Source organism: Ursus arctos, unplaced genomic scaffold (assembly GCF_023065955.2).
Source record: "Ursus arctos isolate Adak ecotype North America unplaced genomic scaffold, UrsArc2.0 scaffold_26, whole genome shotgun sequence".
Taxonomy (NCBI): Eukaryota; Metazoa; Chordata; class Mammalia; order Carnivora; family Ursidae; genus Ursus; species Ursus arctos.
The window spans coordinates 29,157,294-29,181,147 of record NW_026622941.1 but is presented as its reverse complement, the minus strand read 5'-3'; the positions used below and the strand labels follow the sequence as shown (position 1 = coordinate 29,181,147).

General features: G+C 37.5%; 1 protein-coding gene across 6 annotated transcripts in view; it reads right to left on the bottom strand.

The window, feature by feature from the left end:
- Window positions 1–23,178, bottom strand: part of DNM1L (dynamin 1 like) — a 46,580-nt gene extending 23,402 nt beyond the window's left edge. For 3 of the 6 annotated variants that reach the window (XM_026502127.4, XM_026502128.4, XM_026502124.4), the window contains exons 1-3: window positions 22,921–23,165; window positions 3,320–3,467; window positions 296–334 (exon numbers count right to left, since the gene is read on the bottom strand). In XM_026502127.4, coding sequence (XP_026357912.1) covers window positions 296–334; window positions 3,320–3,467; window positions 22,921–23,022 — 289 coding nt within the window. In that variant the 5' untranslated portion in view covers window positions 23,023–23,165. Of the gene's footprint in view, window positions 1–295; window positions 335–3,319; window positions 3,468–22,920 lie in introns of all 6 variants that reach the window. The other 3 variants (XM_026502126.4, XM_026502122.4, XM_026502121.4) reach the window with 3 other exon arrangements.
- Window positions 23,179–23,854: the final 676 nt, after the last annotated feature.

Sequence of the window (23,854 nt, the reverse complement as noted above, 5' to 3'; positions counted from 1 at the left end):
AGAGGCAAGTACTACAGACCAAAGGGGTGTTTTTAATTTACCTTATCATATATGAGAGGCCTGGCTTAACAAGCATGTTTTTAAAAATAAAAATAAAATAAATTACATTCACCACCAAAAAAAGCCTGCATTCTGATGCAATGCCAAGAGGGAACGAGAACCACCTGCAATCAATCAATGTGGACAGGCAAATAAAAATGGAAGAGAAATAACGCACACAGCCTGTAAGAGTACATAAGCACACATGCAGGCATACTAGAAAAAGAAGGGCCAAAAACAAATGGATAAAGGAAACCTTTAGAAAGGTGTCTTGAGTTTTTCCATGTAGCAGGGTCTGTAGTTAAAGAGAAACAGCACAGAATTGTAAGTTTAGTGCTTATCCCTAATATTTTAAACCTTTTTAAAAAAATCAAATGTGCAGAAACCTGAACACATTTCAAATGCACAGAGCATTCAATTATTCAAAATTTACAACTGTAACTCCCACTATAATTAATTATAATTAAAGGGATGTAGAGATTGTAAGTGATATAAATGAAGCATACTCTGTGTCATAATTCACTGTTATTTTCCATGACAACTAAGTGTGTTACCTCTGGTTTCTATTCTAACACAACTGGATTAAATACTTGATATATTTGATATCTATGACTATGGGAAAAGATAAATTGCCTGGTACAGAAAAATCTACAAAGCATACCAAAAACATCTTTCAACACCTCAAAAGTAAATATATACAAGTATTTACCCTATTCACAAAGATTGAGCTTTATAAGCGATTATTATGTTCTTTGAAATATACTGAATTTAAAAGAACACAAACGACTTTGGTCTTTAATCAGCATGCTGCTTTTGGATTTTGCCTAAAAAGAAATCTGAGGAAAGCTTGACTTATTTCTTAAAATATATGACAGATAATCATGCAGTCCAAAGTTCAAACTAAACCACTATCTTACTCTAAAAAACAGTGTGAATACGTTTTTGGTAAGATTTTATCAGAAAATTCTTTTACACTGGCAAAAGGGGATGCAAGCTGAGAAATTCTACACATTTGACACCTCAATTATCATAGCTGGTTTGCAGAATGAAAGATTCCACATTGAATAAAATTTCCTGATAATTAAATTATGCCTATTAAACATTAAAATGTTTATTTTAGTCAGTTTTGATGGACCTATATCTAAAATGGATTATACTACTCCATGTCATCCTAAAACACTCTGCTCCTAAACTATTATTGATAACTTGGGCCTTTCTTACATAACAAAGCCCTGTGACGTATAAATCCTTATACAAAATGGTTAGAGACTGATTTTTTTCTTTTTTGAAAGTTCCATCTGGTTATGTTTTCCTCCCTTTCTCCTCTGTGGTTGTCAGACTGTCAGGTAGTTCATACTCTTGTGGCTAACTCAATGTTTATCTGCTTCATAGTTTCTGATTTTCTCTGTGTTACAAAGATTTATGAGGAAGGTAGACTGTTTATCCTGAGGATAAAGAGGCTCTGGTGAGAAACTAAGGAATTATGACAGTTATTAATAAGACATATGAAATTTAATACTCAAAACTTAATCTATTTTGTGTTCCGGGTAGCTAAGCTGTCATTTTAAGTGACGTTTTATGTTTTTTTATATAAAATATAAGCACTAAGCTTTGAAAAAAATATATATATAGGTTAAAATATGCAGATTTGCTGACCACCACCAAGAAGAGACACATCAACAAAACATAGTGAACATACAAGCAGAGATACTGAGGAACTGACACTTCTGTAGCTGAAATGTACACCCTTTTCTAAAAACACTGCCCAGCTCTGCAAATATTTTCTGAGAGGCAGGATATCTATCATCTGCCCTTTTCATGGTGACTGAAGACAATAAAAAGTTAAAAGAAACAGACCTAACTAATGCCATATGGTTTCTTAAAGTCTTATTAGTTTAAAGTATTTGGTAGATTTGACGAAAGTTAGTGCGAACGAAGTTTTAAGTGTTATTCTATATATATATATATGAAGCTGAACCACAGGTTAGTCCAAAATGATTAAATTCAAGGCTCAGAATTTCAATAATAAAGAAATATTACAGAAATGCAAAGTGATGAATAATATGCCCAGACGCTACCTAATATAATTAAGAGGCTCCTGCATATCCTCTGGCAGTTTATCCAAAAATATTACTTGTTAACATCTACAACTTCATTAAACTGCTTCAGTGATTAACTTTCTACATCATGATAGGGGTTTTTTTTTACTTCCTTAACAAAATTAGGCTTTCACCACCAATGCTCCTATAATAATGGAAAAATAAGATACAAATTAAAGTAACTTCAATTTCATCAATACTATCATCACTTCTTAGGTCAGAATCTAAGAAGTAGAATGAAAGTGTACTGAAAACAGATCTCAGCAGGTAAGTAACAAACATGGTACTCTGCTGCAAATGTAGTAATTACAGCATTTTACAGCATTTTATAAAAAAGACAGTCTGAGCCAAACACTGAACAAAGATTAAATATATTACTTTCATCAAGCATTCCAACCTCACTAATATAAATAGGACACATACTTAATAAACAATTTTATATCCGTTTATAGACATAACATTTCTCAAAATATTTTCAGTTTAACCAAAGAAGGACTGCTATAAAGGACAGTGCTTATTTTCTTATCTTATTATTCCACATTTACTATTGCAGGAGTGGGTGGATCTTAAAAATCAGAATAGTAGGTGCTATGTACGTAAGCCTTAGCCAGAGAAAGATAGTAAAAAAATAAAAGAACCAAAACTCTTTCTAAAAATAATATTTTATTAGCTTAAACAGCAAAAGATTCAAAAGTAGCAGGTACATGGTGAGACCAGAAAAGGGAAGGTGAGATAACACTGCTGTATTGAAAAGCAGTCATTTTAATTGTATTTAAAATCTTTAAACTAAAATCTAAATTATTTAAATTTCTAAATCAAAGTTAAAAAATAAAAACTGGGAAAAAACCTTATTAAAACACACCAAAAGACACAAAAACTTTTTCTTTCAAATAACTGATTTCTATTTATCCAGTACCTCACTAAATCCTCCCTAAGCATTAATGACAGTTTACTAATAAGCTGAGTTACCAAAAAGGTACTATTCCAAGTCTACTCATGGTCCTCAAAGCAACAAAACTTACTCTTTTTTCATAAGAGCAATGATGCATTCCATTTCTCTTCACAGGACTCCTGCTTCTGTTACAGCCACTGAGTTGTCTAATCAATTCATGTATTTTTAAGCAAATTTTTCAAGCAAAAATGAATTTTTAAACGATTTCTATTCCAATTCTAAAATTTACCATTTTCCTCTCCTGTTGTTTTTCGCTTATCTTCGGGTGAAACATGGACTAGCTGCAGAATGAGAGGTCTCCGGGTGACAATACCAGTGCCTCTGGGAAGCAGGTCCCTCCCCACTAGGCTTTCTAGCACTGAGCTCTTTCCACTGCTCTGAAAACAGAATACACAAGAGCAAAATTAGTTTCTCCACAGATCTTTTTTTAAATATTTATTCATTTGAGAGAGAGAGAGAGAGAGAGAGAGCGCGCGCACAAACAGACGGAGGGGAAGGCAGAGGGAGAGGGAGAAGCAGGCTCCCCGTTAAGCAGACAGCCCGACACAGGGCTCGATCCCAGGACCTTGGGATCATGACCCAAGCCAAGGCAGATGCTTAACCAACTGAGCAACCCAGGTGCCCCCCCCACAGGTTTTTTAATAACTCAATAAAACTATACTAACAAAGCACCATACAAAGAAATGAAAGGAAAAATTATCGCAAAGATGTTTAAAAAGAAAGTTTAGTCACATTTTCTATTAAATGATCTTTATTCCTTTATAATAAAGAGAGAATAAAGTCCCACTCTCCCCCCAAAATTTAAAAAATAAAAAATAAAGTCCCACCCCACCCCCATAATTTTCCCACCTTTTCTGATACTCTCCCAACCAGGTTTTCAAAACCCGTATAATACTGGTATGTAACATTATGCCTATGAAAATATATTACTTTAAATGGGGTAGTTCTATACCCTTTTATTTTTAATGTTGCAATCACGGATAATATTCCATATCAATAGACTAACTTCTGCATTTAATAGTTTAGTAGTATTCTACTGTTTGTAAAGCCGAACACTGACTTGGACATTTAAATGGTTTTTGCTATTAACAACACTGCAGTGCACATGCTTTACATATAACCTTACTCACATATTACCTTATTAGTTTTATTAAATGAAATGGCTGTGATTAAAGAGCACAGAGATTTTAAGCATTCACAGATACTGTCAGACTGCACACAAGATGGCAGGAACCAAGCTATCCTTCCCACGTAATCTGCTGCACTCCCATCAGCATTGGGCATTATCACATTTTTGAATCTTTGCTACTTTGATAGATGAACACTGACAACTCATTTAAATTTACATTCCTTTACTACTAAAGGCAAGGATCATTTTGTTTAAAGGCTTTCTGTATTTTTCAGTGACTGTTCAAATGCTGGCATTTTATTATTATTAGCTTATAAAGCCCTTTATCCATGTATTTCATTTTTTGTTCTGAATGTTTCCCAACTTTTTATTATGAAAATTTCAAAGCCACAAGAATTTTGAAAATATTAACAGTGGATGGTCACATCTTAAGATGCACCAATTAACATTTTGACGCATGCTTTTAGCTTTATGTCTGTTCTTAAACACACACACACTTCTTTTTCTTCTGTTCTATTTAAGTTAATTATATATATCATGACACTTCATCTCTAAATATTATAGCATATCTAGTTCTAAGAACACTCACAAGGGCATTCTTTTATATAACCACATCCAATGGTCACACACAGGAAACTTAACAATAACAATACGTTTTATTTATTTATTTATTTATTTTTAAGATTTTATTTATTTGACAGAGACACAGCGAGAGAAGGAACACCAGCAGGGGAAGTGGGAGAGGGAGAAGTAGGCTTCCCGCTGAGCAGGGAGCCCGATGTGGGGCTCGATCCCAGGACCCTGGGATCATGACCTGAGCCGAATGCAGACGCTTAATGGCTGAGCCACCCAGGAGCCCCATAACAATATGTTTTAAAACAGTAGATTATCAAATAATATATAAAACCCTAATCTATACATTTTTAATGTTTACAATTTTCTTAACTTTATAGGTAATATTTTCTGTACAGAATATTTTTTCTGTGCTATACTTCTTAGTCAAAACTAGTACAACTTTTACTTTCATATTTTCTAGAAAGGCAAAAATCCTAAATTCATCTATTGTATCAAAAAGAGTCTACAGAAAGCAGATGGCCCACTCGAGTTAGGTTAATTTAAGGAGAATTTATTTACAAGCAGACTGTCTACAAAGCTGAGGCTAAGGCTCACAGAAATCACAAGGAATAGCACAATAACCCAGGCTAGTAACAATAGAGAAGTTCTTACCACCCATAGGCCCTGAAGAAAAGACTAGGACTTCAAAAGAGGGAAAGCCAGCCCAAGGCATCTACATACGGAGAATGAGCCACAGAAATAAATATCCGAACTTTAATCTCCTCTTTTCTCCAATTCCTGCCAGGGCTCCCCATTTCCAAATCATATCAGATGCCAGAGGACATAGGGACCCATTGACATTGTCCAGAAAGGTCCCCTCTGATAAAGAACAAGAATGTTGACTGGAATAGTCAAATCGAAGATTATGTGACACACCTGGTATTGCCAGGTGTTAAGTGTCTCAGTTAATGCCTCTCACTAAAAAAAAAAAAAAAAAAAAAAAAAGTGATTTTTATCATTTCTTTTCTGTATTCTAAAAATATTTAAATGACATGGAAATTTCCTGTTCTTTATGCATTTGATAAAACATGTCCATAAAAAAGGAAACCATCTAACTCTCTGAATTTTCAAATTTACAGGCATAACTGCTCATAATATTCTTAGAAATTGTTCATTTTTCTTCTAATATTTTGTCTTTATGTTGTTTCTTCTGACCAGATTTTCCAGTTGATTATTAAATTGATTTTACTGGTCAAATCTTTCACTGATTTCATTTTTTAGTTATTTTTCTAATACTGTTAATTTCTACTTCTTCCCTTCTCTCCCCCCCCTGAAAAAGAGGGGTTATCTTTTCTTCTTTTTAAAAACTCCTGGAGTTAAACATTTGGCTTATTTCTCTATCTCAGCTACCAACACTTGCCCCACCCATCCCATACACATGCATACATTTCTCAAACTCAGTTGTGTCTATCTTTTCCTCTACACCAAGAATCATGGTTCTCAAGGACACAGTTCATGACAGAATTAGAATAATACACAATTACTCATTTGCTTTTATCTCACATTACAAAGTCTCCAAATACTATCAATGCTACCACCACCAGTAAGATAACTGAAAATAGTTTTTTAAATGTTTTGCATTTGATCCCTCCATTCTCTTTCCCACCTCTTTACAGTCACACTTTCCCCCTTTTAGCCATCATATGATTCTGCAAGTGTCATGCTAACATCAGTCCTTATATTAATGTCTCTCTAGTCATTTTGATTCTCTGAAGCTTGTTATTTAGTAAATTCCTCAGGAAGGGGTAATGGAAACAATATTCTTCAAATTCTAGCATACATATAAGTTTGTGACTTTTATACCTGAAAATCAGCTTGATTATATATAAAATCTTGGGATCATACACTCTTATCTTAGATATAAAATTTCCACAATAAATTGTGTCTTCTCTCATAAGTCTTTTCATAAATATGTCTTCTCTCGTGAATGGTTACTGTCGAAAAATATGACAATAATCTGATTTTCCTTCTAAGGGACTTTGTGAATTCTTGCCTGCAGGTCTGAGGGCTTTTTATTTTTCTTTTAAAGTTCAATAATTTTACTAGACTATGTTGCATCTCAGAGTTGGTCTTTCTGTGTCAATGTTCTCAGGTATGTGCTGTACTTTCTCAAAATGGAATTTCAAATCTGTTTTTAATTCAGTTAAATTTTTAGCATCTGTTCTGTTCCCTCACTAATGGGGGGGGGAAGGGGCTCCCATTATACATATGTTGGATCTTCTTTGACTGTTTTCAATATGTTAACTGCTGTCAAATTCTTTTTACAACTCTTTCTTACCCTTATTTTTAATGTTTTTCCTTTTCATCTTTCTCTCTCAAGGTACTGTTATGTTTCTTTGCTCTTGTATTCCTTCCATTCCCTTCATTTATAAAATAACTGTTCGTTCATTTCTAATATTTTACTAAGTTTTATCACCTAGTTTTTATTTTTTCTCTTGCAAACTTGTTTTTTTAATGCCTTGTGATTATGTCTTGTCTTGCCTTTTGTCTTAATATCTAATTGTTTTCATTTGTTTTGTGGATTTGTCTTTCTGGTGTGCTTTCTTGTCTACAGGGCTGCTATTCTGAGTCTCATTTTTCTTTAAAAACTTTGTGAGATTTGACAACATTTTCTAAACTTTAGAAAAAAAGCTTGATCTAGAATAGCTCTTCTAACTTCACACTCTAAAACTCCCTCATTTACATTCAATGTTCAAAAATATAGTTGTTTTCTGATATCTTGTCTCTCTCGCCACCACTTTTATCAGGATCTTCTCTTTCCTTTGCTGTATTCTTCAGGCAATGCTGTTATATTCTCAGTTCTTTTGCACTCTGAGACTTGGTCCTGGAAAGGAGCTTTGGTTGGTTAGTTTTCAGTTTCACAAAGGTGCTCTAGTCCCTTAAGACTTGACCACAGACCTCTCTCACACACCCATTATCTGTGGTGCAAAACCCCACCCAGTTTCAGCTGGTATTCTTAAACTGGCCATGCAAAATTTCCAGTGATTACTTTCTATTTTTTGATTCCCAGATTCATCGGATGATCCACTGCTTCCCTCTTCTTCCTACATAGATAATAATACACAGGTCTTGGAGCTGTTTGTGGTTCATCCCCAACCTACTGGTACTGGACGGTTTACAGAGAAACATGGTCAACTCATTTTCTTGTAAATGTTGTAGGAGCACCTGGGTGGCACAGTCAGTTAAGTGTCCAACTCCTGGTTTCAGCTCAGGTCATGATCTCAGCGTCCTAGGATTGAGCCCCACATCAGGCTCTGCACTCAGCGCAGAGTCTGCTTGAGATGCTTTCTCCCTCTCTCTCCCACTCATGCAAACTGCTCTCTCACTCTCTAAAATAAATACATAAATATTTGAAAATGTTGTAAATGATCATGGGTTTTGGGTTTCCTATTCTATTTGTCCCATTTTTATGGGAAAGTCATACAGAGATTAGGAAACTATTCTATCACTGTTGTCATCTCAGAAACCATAATATGGAAATTTAGTCCACTTGGAAAAACTGAGACTAGTGCTTAATATTATACATTTTTTTTTTACATTATTCAGTCATGAAAAGAAATAAAGTACTGATACATGCTACAACATGGATGAACCTCAAAAACATTACACTAAGTGAAAGAAGTCGGTCACAAAAGGCCACATATTTATTTGATCCTGTTTATATGAAATGTCCAGAAGAGGCAAGAAAGTAGATTAAGTGGCTGCCAAGCACTGAGGATAGAGGGAAGTGGGGAGGGACTGCTAACGGATACAAGGTTTCCTTTTAGGATGATGAAATACCTAAAACTAGATTACGGTGATGGTTGCACAACTCTACAGACTTGTTAAAAACTACTGGTTATACATTTCAAGTAGGTGAACTTTATGGTATATAAAAACATCTCAATAAAGCTGTGAAAAAACAAAATAAAGAAGAAGAAAGTTTCAAATGAATTACAAATTTTAAAAAGTATTAGAGAATATTAAAGTATACCTTCCTGACTCCCTAATACATAAATGTACAAACTAGAGGAAAAAATTTGATAATTCAACTACAGTAAAATTGAAATTTCTTTTACTCATACAAAAAGTTAAGAGGAAAATATTTGTGATCCCTATAACTGACAAAGAACTAGTAAGCAAAATGCAAAAATAACTTCTACAAATTAGTTAGAAAAAGATGAATAATCAAATAGAAAATAATGAGATAGGAACAGAAACTTACAAAAACAGAACGACAAAAGGACAAAAGTTAAGATGCTCAAACTTGTTAATAATCAGGGAGATATAATAAAAACTACAATTAAATACCATAAATTTAAAACGTGACAATAAACAAGAGTCCTGTCCAACATGGCAACTTAAGATGTTGAACTCACCTCCTCCAGACACACCAAATCTACACCTAATTATACAGCACTTCCTCCAAAGAACTGAGGGCTGCCTGAATAGCTTCTATACCACAGAACACAGAGAGGCCACAGAGAAAATGGAAAGAAAGAGAAACCAGACACCATAAGGAAGAGAACCTCTACGCCCAACGCTGTGAGCTGCAATAGGGAGGGATAGTACAAAGGGACTATGGGCAGATTCATCTGCCCTGGGGCTCAGGAAAAAAAAAAAAAAAAAACAATTGTGGTTTAAAAAAGCAATTAGTATAAAAAAGATCCAGCCATACAACTCCACCAAATAGTGGGAGAGCTGCTGGGACTCTCTCCAGGTAGTTTACATTCACCTTCCACCTCGATAGTGCAGATGGTGAGCAGGGTTCCAGGTGCCAAAGCCAACCTACCACCTCAGAGAGTACTGGGTCCCTAGCCTACATCAGCCATAGCCATCCCATCAAGGCACCACCAGTGCGGCACACATCAAGACATCCTTGGTCAGCACTCATTACAGCTCCAGCTGTCATGTCAAGGTGACACAGGAACAAAGTACCCCAGAACACCACAGGCCCATACCACTTTGACTCAAGACAGCTTGCAACGACATACCCCAGCACAGAGCACTCCAGGACTACCTGGATCACACCTGCCTGGATCCAGCCACTCTGCCAAGGGACCCCCTGCATGGAGCACCCCAGGAACCCCTGCCCCATGCTGCCTCAGTTCCACCCACCCCACCAAGGAATCCCCTAAGTAGAGCACTCCAGATCCCCTGGCCTGCACCACATCTTGTCTGCAGTCACCCTAACAGGGCATCCCCTTCACAGGGTGCTCCAGGTCACCCTGGTCCACACAAGTCTTGGCTCTAGTCACCCTACCAGGGCACCCCCTGAACTGAGTAACCCCAGACATACCAGCCTGCACCCACTTCAGCTTCGGCAATCCTGCCAGGGCACCCTCTGTGTGGAGAACCCAAGGACCAGCTCCTATCCATTTCAGCTTTAGCTGCCCTACCAGGGTGCCCTCTGTAGGGAGGGACCTAGGACCCCCAAGCTTGCACTCACTTCAACTGTGCTGCCAGTGTACCCTCTGAATGGAAAGCCCCTGGACCACCCAGGCACATGCCCACTTCCTCACTGGCCATTCCACCAGGGCAGCCACAACACAGAGTGCCCCAGGGCCCCACTCCAGACTCAGGCCCAGCCAGCCAAAGTCACCAAACACACACAGTCTACACAGGGGATGATTACACACAAGACCATACCTTCAAGTTTAGGAAAAGTAGCTGTCCAACCCAATTTATAGAAACAAACAAAGTCAAGCAAAATGGAAGACCAAAGAATATGCTCCAAACAAAATAGAACAAAACCTAAAAAAAAAAAAAAAAAAACTAACTGAAACAGAGATAAGCAATGTACCTGACACAGTTTAAAGTAATGATCATAAAAATGTTCACAAGACTGTAGAGAAGAGTGGGAGAACTCAGTGACACCTTCAATAAAGAGGTAGCAAATACTAAAAAGCTGTAATCAAACTTGAAGAAAACATTAACTAAAATAGAAAATACACTAGAGAGAATCAACAGAGCATCAGAGGATAGAAAAGACTAGATAAGCAATCTGGAAAACAGGGTAATGGAAAGCATCCAAGCTGAAGAGCAAAAAGAAAAAAAGAATTTTTTAAAATGACAACTAGGCTAAAGGATCTCTCAGACAACATCAAGTGAATTACCATTCACATTATAGGGGTCCCAGAAGAAGAGAGGGAAAAAGGGGGCAGAAAATGATATGAAGAAATAATAGCTGAAAACTTCCCTGACCAAGGGAAGGAAACAGACATCCAAGTTCGGGAAGCACAAAAAGTTACAAACAAGATGAACCCTGGAGGCCCACACCAAGACAACGTAATTTAAATGGCAAAAGTTAAAGAAGGAATTTAAAAAGCAGTAGGAGAGAAGAAAAAAAAGAACATAGAAGGAAAACCTCATAAGACTATAAGCAGATTTTTCAGGAGAAACTTTGCATGATATATTCAAAGGGCTAAAAGGAAAAAAAAATCTACAACCAAAAATATTATACCCAGCAAGCTTATCACTCAGAATTGAAGGAGAGATAAGGAGTTTCTCAAACAAAAATTAAAGAAGTTCATTACCACTAAACCAGCCTTACAAAAAATGATAAAACGACTTCTGTAAGTAAGGGGGAGAAAGCTATAATTAGAAATAAGAAATCTATGAAAAAATGATGCAAAATCTAACAACATATAATTAAAACATGGAGGAGGGAGTAAAAAAGTTTTTTTGAATGTGTTCAAATGTAAATGCCCACCAACTTAATATAGAAAGCTGTATACTTGGGACCCTACATATGAATCTCATGGTAACTACAAACCCAAAACCTACAATAGACACACAAAAAAATAAAGAAAATCAAGCATAACACTACAGAAAGTCATCAATAACAAGGAAAGAGAGCAAGAGAAAAGGAACAGAGAAGAACTACAAAAACAACCGAAAACTATTAACAAAATGGCAAAAAGTACACACCTATCAATAGTTATTTTAAATGTAAACAGACTAAATGCTCCACCAATCAAAAGACATAGTGTGGTGAACTGGATTAAAAAAAAAAAAAAAAAAAGACGCATTTATAAAATGCCTGCAGGAAACTCACATCAGACCTAAAGATACATTCAAACTAAAAGTGAAAGTATGGAAAATGACATACCATGCCAAAACAAATGAAAAAAATGCTGGAGTAGCAATACTTTTATCAGACACAAATGGACTTTAAAACAAAGACTGTAACAAGAGACAAAGAAGGACATTACATAAGGATAAACAGGTCAATCCCACAGGAGCATATAACAATTTTAAGTATCTACACACCCAAAATTGGAGCACCTAAATACATAAAGCAAATATTAAAACACAAAAGGAAAAATTAATAGTAACACAACAGTAGCAGAGGACTTTAACACCCCACTTACATCAATGGGCAGATCATCCAGGCAGAAATTCAATAAAGGAACAGTGTCTATGTTTGGGGCTTGAATTCACAACTCTGAGATCAAGACCTGAGCCAGCCAAGATCAAGACCTGAGCTGGCTGAGATCAAGACCTGAGCCAAGATCAAGAGTTGGACACTTAACCAACTGAACCACCCAGGCACCCCAAGGAACAGTGTCTTTGAATGACACATTAGACTAGACAGACTTAAATATATACAGCACATTCCATCCAAAAACAGAATACACATCCTTTTGTTGGAACATTCACCAGGGCAGATCACATGTTAGGCTACAAAAACAAGTCTCAATAAAGTTAAGACTGAAATCATATCATGCATCTTTTCTGACTACAACAGTATGAAACTAAAAATGAATTACAAGGAAAAAACTGGGAAAAATCACAAATACATAGATGCTAAACAACATAGTAAAAAGCACCCAACTGGTCAATGAAGAAATCAAATAGGAAATCAAAACATACATGGAGACAAATGAGAATATGAACATAACGATCCAAATCTTTAAATGCAGCAAAAAACAATTCTTAAAGGAAAATTTACAGTGATACATGCCTCATCAAGAAATAAGAAAAATCGCAAATAATCTTACACCTAAAGTAACTAGAACAAGAACAAAGCCCAGAGTGAACAGAAGAAAAGAAATAATAAAGATGAGAACACAAACGAAATAGAGAATGATAAAGCAGTACAAAAAAAAAAAAAAATTGAAACCAAGAGCTGGTTCTGTGAAAATAAAACAAAACTGATAAGCTTTTAGCCAGAATCATCAAGGTAGAGGATACAAAATCAGAAATGAAAGAGAACAACCAACACCACAGAAATACAAGGATTGAGAGAATACTACCAAAAAAAAAAAAATTCATATGCCAGCAAATTGACAATCTAGAAGAAATGGATAAATTCCTAGAAAACAATCTTCCAAAACTAAGTCAGGAAGAAATAGAAAATCTGAATAGACCAATTACTCATAACAAAATTGAATTGGTAAAAAAAAAAAAAAGCAAAAACAAAAACAAAAACTCCCCAAGACCAGATGGCTTCACAGGCAAATTCTCCCAAACATGTACCTAGTCTTCTCAAACTATTCCAAAAAATAGAAAAGGAAGGAAAACTTCTGAATTCATCCTATGAGGCCAGCATTACCCTGATATCAAAACCAGATAAAGACACTACAAAAAAAGAAAACTACAGGCCAATATCTTTGATGAACATAGATGCAAAAATCCCCAATAAAATATTAGCAAATTGAAGCCAACAATACATTTAAAAAAAATCATTCACAGGACGCCTGGGTGGCTCAGTCAGTTAAGCATCTGCCTTCGGCTCAGGTCATGACCCCAGGATCCTGGGATCGAGTCCCATATCAGGCTCCTTGTCAATGAGGAGCCTGCTTCTCCCTCTACCTGTTACTCCCCCTACTTGTGCTCTCTCTCTCTGATAAATAAATAAATAAAATCCTGAGGAAAAAAAATCATCCACTACAATCAACTGGGATTTATTCCTGGGATGCAAGGGTGGTTCAATATCCACAAATCATTCAATGTGCTACATCACATCAACAAAATACAGGATAAGAACCATATGATCATTTCAATAGATGCAGAAAGAACATGTGACAAAGTAAAAAAATCCATTCACCAGGGCGCCTGGGTGGCTCAATTGGTTAATCGACCAACTCTTGATTTCAGCTCAGGTCATGATTTCAGGGTCGTGAGATCGACCACCACACCGGGCTCCACGCTCAGTGGGGAGTGTGCTTGAGATTCTCTCTCTCCCTCAGCTTCTCACTCTGCTGCTCCCCTAGCTCACACTCTCTAAAATAAATAAAACCTTAAAAAAAAAAAATCCATTCAACAAAGTAGGTTTAGAGGAGACACACCTCAACATAATAAAGCCCATATGTGAAAAATCCAAAGCTAACATCATCCTGAATGGGGAAAAACTGTGAGCTTTTCTAAGATCAGAAACAAGATAAGGATGTCCACTCTCCCCACTTTTATTCAACACAGTACTCAAAGTCCTAGCCACAGTAATCAGACAAGAAAAGAAATAAAAAGCATTCAAATTGACAAGGAAAAAGTAAAACTTTCATTATTGGCAGACTACATGATACTATACATAGAAAACCCTAAAGACTCCACCAAAAAACTACTAGGCCTGATAAATGAATTCAGGAAAGTTGCAGAATACAAAGTCAACAGACAGGTATCTGTTGTATTTCTATACGCTAATAATGAAACAGCAGAAAGAAAAGAAGAAAACAGTCCCATTACAATTGTACCAAAAGTAATAAAATACCAAAGAATAAACGTAACCAAGGAGGTGAGAGACCTATATTCTAAAAACCATAAAATACTGATGAAAGAAAATAAAGATGACACAAACAAAATAGAAAGATATTCCATGGTCATGGATTGGGAGAACAAAATTTTTAAAATGTCCATATTACCCAAAGCAATCTACAGATTTAATGCAATCCCTATCAAAATACTTTTCACACAACTAGAATAAATAATCCTAAAAGTTGTATGGAACCACAAAAGACCCCAAATAGCCAAAGTAATCTGAAAAAAGAAAAACAAAACTGGAGATTATCACAATCCCAGATTTCAAGATAAACTACAAAACTAGATTAATCCAAACAGTATAGTACTGGCACAAAAACAGACACATAGATCAACAGAACAGAAGAGAGCCTAGAAATAAATACACAATGGTCAATTAATCTATGGCAAAGCAGGCAAGAATATGCAAATGGGAAAAAGTCTCTTTAACAAATAGTGCTAGGAAAACTGGACAGCTTACATGCAAAAGTATGAAAGTGGACCACTTTCTTACACCATACACAAAAATAAACTCAAAATGGATTAAAGACCTAAATGTGAGACCTGAAGCCACACAAATCCTGGAAGAGAGCACAGGCAGTAATTTCTTTGACATGTGTCAGAGCAATATTTTTCTAGACATGTCTCCTAAGGCAAGGGAAACAAAAATGAACTACTGGGACTATATCAAAATAAAAAGATCTGGACAGCAAATGAAACAATTGACAAAACTAAAAGCTGGTCTACTGAATGGGAGAAGACAGTTGCAAATCACCTACCCAATAAAGGGTTATTATCCAAAACATAAAAGAACTTACACAACAACACCAAAAACACAAATAATCCAATTAAAAATGGGCAAAAGACATGAACAGACATTTCTCCAAAAAAGACATAGGGATGACCAACAGACACATGAAAAGATGCTCAACATCACTACTCATTAGGGAAATGCAGATCAAAACCACAATGAGATACCACCTCACACCTGCCAGAATAGCTAAAATCAAAAACATAAGAAACTAGTGTTGACAAGAATGTGGAGAAAAAGGAACCCTCATGCACTATTGGTGGGAATGCGAACCAGCGCAGCCACTTTGGAAAACAGTATGGTGGGTCCTCAAAAAAACTGAAAATAGAATTACCATATGACCCAATAATTCCACTACTGGGTATTTACCCAAAAAATTAAAAAATGCTATTTGAAAAGACATATGCACCCTTTCAGTTTTTGCAGGATTAGTTACAACAGCCAAATTATGGAAGCAGCCTAAGTTTCCATTGATAGATAAATGGATAAAGAAGGTGTGGTGTGTATAGATAGGATAGATGGACAGAGAGATGGATAGATACATACATACACACACACTGTGGAATATTACTCAGCCATAAAAAATGAAATCATGCCATTCATAATAACATGGATCGATCTAAAAAGTATAATGCTAAGTGAAATAAGTCAGAAAAAGACAAATACCGTATGATTTTACTCTTATGTAGACTCTTAACTATAGAGAACTGATGGTTACCAGATTGGCGGGGGGGGGGGGGGTGTGAAATAAGTGAAGGGGTTTAAGAGTACACTTATCATGAGCACTGAATAATGTACAGAATTGTGTAATCAATATATTGTACATCTGAAATTAATATAACACTGTATGTTAAGTGAACTGGATTTAAAATTTAAGGAAAAAAACACATTAGACCAGATGGACTTAAGAGATATACATAGAACATTCCATCCAAAACTAACAGAATACACATTATTCTCAAGCACACACAGAACACTCTCCAGCATAGATCATATATCAGGCCACAAAACAAATTTTAGGGGTGCCTGGGTGGCTCAGCTGTTAAGCGTCTGCCTTTGGCTCAGCAGGTCATGATCCCAGGGTCCTGGGATCGAGCCCTGTATTGGGCTCCCTGCTTGGTGGGAAGCCTGCTTCTCCCTCTCACACTCCCCTTGCTTGTGTTCCCTCTCTTGCTGTCTCTGTCAAATAAATAAATAAAATCTTTAAAAAAAAAAAAAGGCAAGAAAACAAAACAAATCTTAGTAAGTTTAAGAATACTGAAATGATATCAAGCATCTTTTCCAACCACAATAGTATGAAACCAGGAATCAATTACAAGACCGAAAAATCTGTAAATATGGGGAGACTAATCTCCACATGCTATTGAACAAATGGATGAAAAAAAATTTAAAAACTGCTTTAAACAAATGAAAATAAAACATACCAAAACTTACAGGATGCAGCACAAGCAGTTCTAACAGAGGATCTCATAATGATAAATGCCTATATTAACAAACAAAAAAGATCTCAAATAAACAACCTAAATCTACACCTCAAGGAACTAGAAAAGGAAGACTAAATTTAGCCCAAATTAGTAGTAAAGGAATTAAATATATCAAAGATTAAAGCATATATAAGTGAAATAGAAACTAAAAAGAGAACAGAAAAAAAAAAATCAATGAAACAAAGAGCCGTTGTTTTGAAAAAAATAAAAAATACACAAATCTTTAGCTAGGCTTGCCAAAAAAAATGAGGACTCAAAATCAGAAATAGAAGAGATGTTACAACTATTATCACAGCAATACAAAAGATCTTAAAAGACTACTGATACACACATGCATGCACAATGGAATACTATTCGGCCATAAAAAGGGAAAGAAAGCCTGCTATTTGCAACAACACAGATGGATCTTGACAGCATTACACTAAGTCAGAGAAAGACAAATACCACATGATCTTATTTACATGTGGAATCTAAAAAAAAGCAAATGCCTATCAGAAGCAGGGGGTAGTGAAATGGATGAAGGTAGTCAAAGGTACAAACTCCCAATAAGGTAAGTCCCGGGAATGTAACAAATAGTATGGTGACTATAGATAATATCACTGTACTTTCTATTTGAAAGTTGTTAAGACAGTAAATTTTTTCTTTTCTTTTCTTTTTTTAAGATTTTATTTATTTATTTGACAGAGAGAGAGAAAGAGACAGCCAGCGAGAGAGGGAACACAAGCAGGGGGAGTGGGAGAGGAAGAAGCAGGCTCCCAGCGGAGGAGCCTGATGTGGGGCTCGAGCCCAGGACCCTGGGATCACGCCCTGAGCCAAAGGCAGACGCTTAACGACTGAGCCACCTAGGCTCCCCCAAATTTTAAATTTTCGTAAGGAAAAAAATTCAACTATGTGTGATGAATATTAACTAGACTTATTATGGTGATCATTTCACTACATCTGTACATCAAATCATTATGTTGTACTCATGAAAATAATGTAATGCTGTATTATGTCAAGTATATCTCAATTGCAACAGATTCACATACAGACCAAACAAAACATGTTTATAGGTTCTCATTTTTACCTATTACGAATAATGTTGGCTTCCTCAACAACTGGTTAGAACAGTGCTTGTTTTCCCCAGGGATTTAAACACCCAATATCCACACTCTTTCCAGGAAGGTGAGTGGCTACAGAAATTTCAGTATGGCAAGTCACAGGCAGCTTGCTCTGAAAATAGGGCTCACTTGGTACCGCAATGCCTTCTGCTTTTTTCATCTCCACATTTTCCCCAAATTGATTTACTATCTATATATTTAAGCGTTAGAGATTTGTGTGCCTGGTCTTAGTGTCATCTTTTAGTTTCTCCCAAATTGTACTGTATTGAAATTTATAGTGCTCTGGATTGAGACTGAGACTTTCACTGAAAAGGCTTTGTCATATTTTTAGCTTCTTCTCTCTGATAACTACCATCAATTGGAAAATGGAAGTGGTAAATATTCATTCATGTCACATTACCCAGAACTGATTCAGTTTTTAACTAAGTTTTTATTTTTCATTGTATAAGACAGGCCTCTTAATTCTTTGATATTAATATAACAGATAAAAATGTATTTTTCTTAATTTTTTAACTTTTTCTATGTAGTGAAAGAAGCCAGACATAAATACCACATATTTTACAATTCCATTTCTATGAACTATCCAGAATAGGTAAATCCACAGAGACAGAAAGAAGACTGGTGGTTGCCAGGGACTGGAGAGACAATGAAAAATAGGAAGTGATTGCTTAATGGGTATGGAGTTTTCTTTTTGGGTGATAAAAATGTTTTGGACCTAGAAAGAGGTGGCGATTGCACAACACCATGGATGTACTGAATGCCAATGAACTGTACACTCTGGATGGCAAGTTTTATGTTATATAAATTTCACCTCATTTTTAAATTTAAAAAAGGAGCAGCACATGAGCTATATATAAAGAAACTAGGAAAAAAAGAAAAATGTAAGTTTACCTAAGAATATTCACAAGAAATCAATATAGGAATGAAAACTATGATCAATATTTGGCATGAAATTACTAAACTTAATGAAATCATCACCTCTACGAACCCAAAACAAACGAAGATATATCCAGCAGGAGAGGGCAAGATTTCAGGAACTCACATGTAGATAGCAATGTGGGAGGGGGTCCTTTTTTAAAATAAAGAATTCCAGACTAATTTAGCACTTTTTAAAAAGATTTCATTTATGTGAGACAGAGAGACATGGGTGGGGGGAGCAGCCTCTCCACTGAACGGGGAGCCCGGCACGGGGCTCCAAACCAGGACCTTGGCAGACACTTAACTGAGTCACCCCAATTTAGCACTTTTTTAAAAAAGACAGTAACAAGAGTTGGTGACCATGTGCAGAAACTGAAACCCTCATACACTGATGGAGGGAATGTAAAATGGGATAGCCACAATAAAAAAACAATGTGGCAGTTCCTCAAAGTTAAAGGAGTTACCAAATGACCCTGCAATTCTACTAAGTATATACCCAAGAGAACTGAAAACATGTCCTCACAACAACTTGTAAACAATGTTCATAGCATTATTCATCATAGCCAAAAACTGGAAACAACCCAATATTCATCGACTAATGAATGGATAAGCAAACTGTGGCATACCTACACAACGGAATATTACTTAGCCATAAAAAATACATGGATGAACCTAAAAAACATGCTGAACAATAGAAGCCAAACACAAAGGGCCACATATTGTAGGATTCCGTTTATACTGAAATGTCCAGAATAGGCAAATCCACAGACAGAAAATAGATTAGTGGTTGCCAGCGGATGGGACCGGGGGAGGATGAAATCAGGAATGACTGCTAACGGGTACAGAGTTTCTTTCCTGCATAATAAAAAGGTTCTTTAAAAAAAAAAATTCGAGAATTAGTGGTGATGGTGGCATAACCTGGTGAGTATACTAAAAACCACTGAACTTTACACGGGTGAATTTTATGTTATAGGAATATTTTAATTTTTTAAATGTTAAATTAAAAAGAAAGGTTGGTTTGCAAACTGGTCATTTAAAACCCAAGGTTCCTTTTTGAATTACTAAAGGTGGAGTGCTGAAATCACTGAAAAGGTAAAGTGAAAAGTTCCTTCCTAGCAACTCTGAGCCAGCATCTCAGTTAATGTCATCAGCACTGGGATTCCTATACTGGGTGGTGGTTTGGATTACATACCTGGGTGGGCTCCCCCTTCTAATTCTCAACTTAAAAAACACTGATTAAATTTCCCAAGTTGAGTCACAAAAGTTAACTCTTATCTCCTTCTCCACCTGCAAAGTACACCATGCTCTAAAAGTATCAACCTTTTCTCTCCCCTCTTCAGTGCTTTCCACACAGATGTTCTCAGCTAGAGAAAAAAGAAAACTACTTAGCTAAACCATAAAAGCTGTGAATGATCTACAGCTATAAACTGATTCCCTCTCAGCTCCTCCAACTCACTAGGCTTGAAGTAAGTATTACTTGGGCAATTTAAGAAATCAAGAATCAGAATGCCACCACGATCAACATGCTACTGGATGGTAGTATGCCCTTAGCTCAGCTTTCCTGTCTTTTCCGTTTCGTGCACTTTAAAGTCAAAGACACACTAAAATTCTTTTCAGTTAGGATCAATGAACCAACCGCATCAGAATCACCTGTGATGCCTGGCCCAACCTAGACTTAGAAAATCAAAATCTCTGGGGATGGAACCCAGGAACTTATTTTCAAAATGATTCTTACATACACACTAAGTTTGCAAATCACTGTTCTAAAAAGTTCAATAAAATGGGACCTACAGCCACTTAAGGTATAGGTAATGTGTAAGAGAGACTATACCTGTGTTATGAAGACATCATCACTGCTACTGAGAAGTTTACCTGTCAGAACACTATGTCTGGAACTCACTGTACACTACTCCATTAAATATGAATGTAATGCATGTGCTGTATAAATGTACAAAACATTAAATGGCATAGATGACAAAGTAGTGGTGTACTTGTATTCAAGTCAAGCACAAGATTTTCTTCAACATACTGAGGAAAGTACGGGGAAAAAAGACATTGTTTTTAATCTTATTTATTTCTGCTGTACCTGAATAATAAAGAATTGAATTTCAATATGTATAATAAAGACCTAAACGGAGATAAACTTCATTAAATCAAGTCTTTAAGAACTAATTTCCCCGGGGCGCCTGGCTGGCTCAGTCAGTAGAGCGTGTATGTGACTCTTGATCTCAGGGTTAAGCTCAAACCCAATGCAGAGTGTACTTAAAACAACAACTAATTTCCCTTCTAATTTCAAACATCAAAATACAAACACGGCATACACCTGTCACTACTAGGATGGTTCTTGCTAGCACACATTAATGACTTTCCTAACAGTGAGATCCTTACTTTTCTACTCTGACCCTCCCAATTCTGCCAACAGGTTTATTCACGGAAATAAAACTCAATTTTGTGTAAGAAAATTCCTTCTTGATTTTAAACTATTTATGCTGATACACAATAGCCCTGATTCTTTTACTGCTTCAAGCTTAAAAAGCATGGAGAATCTCTTACAAGTATATGGAAAGTTTCTGGTCCACAGACAGGAAAGACTTCCAAATTACTACCAAAGAAGATTTATTTCATCTCCTTTAATTCTATTTTCAAAAACAGATCTGTTTTGATGCTAGAAGTCCCAGTGTTTTAAAATATTATCTAGTTACAGTGAGCAATATTCATTCATTCAAAGTATTTATAGAACACTCACCACATACCCCAGACTGTTCCAGAGCTAGGAACAGGAACACAGCAGTGAACAAAACATGCTAAATAAAAATACTGTTCACAATATTATATTGATGATTCAGTGTCCAATCATTACAAATATTGAGTTTCAAATACTACAATATATGTAGGCAGGAGAGACCAGAATCTATACCAATCCTACAGCAGACCAAGCCAATGTGTTTCTGAAATAATTTCTATTACTATATTTAAAAGAAAGAAAAAGTGCAGGATGCCTATGGTTTTCAAGGTTTCCAGTGTTTGAATATATTCTATAGTATTCTCTCCTAATATTTATACTCTACACTAAAATACTGTAGCAAGATGTAGCAACAGAAAATGAGTAAAACAGAACTAAGATCATTAAGAAATAAAAACACTTAAAATCAATTTACCAAGTAATCTCTAAAATGCGTTTCTCTGAACTCTGGTAAAAGTCCTTGGATTCTTCTTAAACCAAGAAAAGCAGCAGGCAGAGAAAATGAAACTTATACTTCTCTGTCACTCTAGAAATTTGTTTCTTCAACATTTCTGCATATAAAAAATTACACTATTAATGAGACCCAAAATGAAAAGACCAGAGAACCTTAATGCCCAATTTGGATGGAAGACAAAAACCACAGCCTACTCAGAAAAACTGGTTATTCCTTCCTCAAACCAGGTACCGGTGGGTTTTTTTTTTTTTTTTTTTTTTTGCTTTTGGGTTGTTTTTGTTTTTAACTGCTTCGGCGTTCCCGAAACCTGAAGGGATTGCACTGCAGGAAAACATTCAGGTGCCACACAGCCGCGGCCTTCTCAGCCCGGACCCCGCGGTTCCAAAACTGACTCCGCAGCCCCTGAGCAAGGCAAGGAGGGGAATAAAAAAAACCTTGCCGCCCTAAAACCAACCGAGGAAGGGCTGGCTGGCCCAGCACAAGCCCAGCGTGGCCCCGCGTGCCCCGCGCGTCCCCCAGGTGCCCTTGCAAGCAGCGGCCCGCCGGGCAAGCCGCGCCCGGTCCCCGCGGACTCCAGTTGAGCCCGCCGGCCGGTCCCTCCCCTCGCCCGCCCCCGGGACCCGCGGGGCCCGCCGCGCCGGCTCCGCCCCTCGCCTCCCGACCGGGCCCGGATTCCCAGGCCCGAAGCAACGCAGCACCAGGCGGGAAGGCGCCGCAGAGCCCGGGGAGCCCCGGCGCCCCCAGCAGCGCCCTCCCCCTACAGGCCGCAAAGGCCAGCTGGGAGCGGGCGCTGCCGCAGCCCCCCACCAAGCCCGCACCCCGGACTCTGGCCTGGGTGGACGCCGCCCTCGTCTCTTACCTGCGTTCCCACCACGACGATCTGAGGCAGCTGGATGATGTCGGCGCCCACCGTGTTGAAGACATCCTGGAGCTTGTTGATAACAGGAATTAGCGCCTCCATGACTCCGAAAACACGGGACCCTTGCCCGGCCGGCCGCGGCAATGAATGGGGCCGGGGCCCAGAGTCCGCCTCCTTCCTCCTCTCCTCCGCCCTCTCCTCGGGAGCCGGCACCCATTGGACCCCGCCCGCCCGCTACCTGCCCCCTCCCGGCAGGCCACGCGCTAAGAGGAAGGTGGAGAGGAACAAAGTCTGCCGGGAGTTGTAGTTCTGGGGCGGAGGAACGCCCTGGCCTACGGCTTCCAGAAGGCTGCGCGGCGCTGGGCGGGCGGAGAGCCAGGAACGCCGGCGTGCTTCGTGGGCTCTTGTGTAAAGACTAGGGAGTGAGACCCCGGAGAGTAGGAGGGAAGACATCCATGTATGCCTGTACACGGGCGTAGCGGGTGTGAAAATGCCGGATATGAATGTGTGTTAAGTAGAGAGGAGTATCCAAGATGTCATTTCCTTATAAGGACGCTTGCTTAACAAGGGCGGGTTGGAGAGGCTTGAAAGGATAGCTTATAGCCTCAGGCACCCCAATCAGGTGCACAGGATCTGTAGGGTGATACTGCAGAAGGCGTGGGGTGCTATTTTGCAAAGATACACCAGCCCCGGTTAGAAGACGCGGGTTCTCCAAGATTTTTGTAAAAACGTGTTCAACAACAACAACAACAAAAGTGTTAAGAAAGAATCTTATGTCAAGAGTTTTGGAGGGGAAAGGCTGAGCCCTTGTTCTCTATATTCTGTATTAAACTTTATTAGCTGTGGCCTGATTCCTGGCAAAGTGGAGATCTGATAAGTGCCTTACTTGATTTTGCTAAGTGTGGCTACTGTACTATTCCTAAATGTTTTCCTT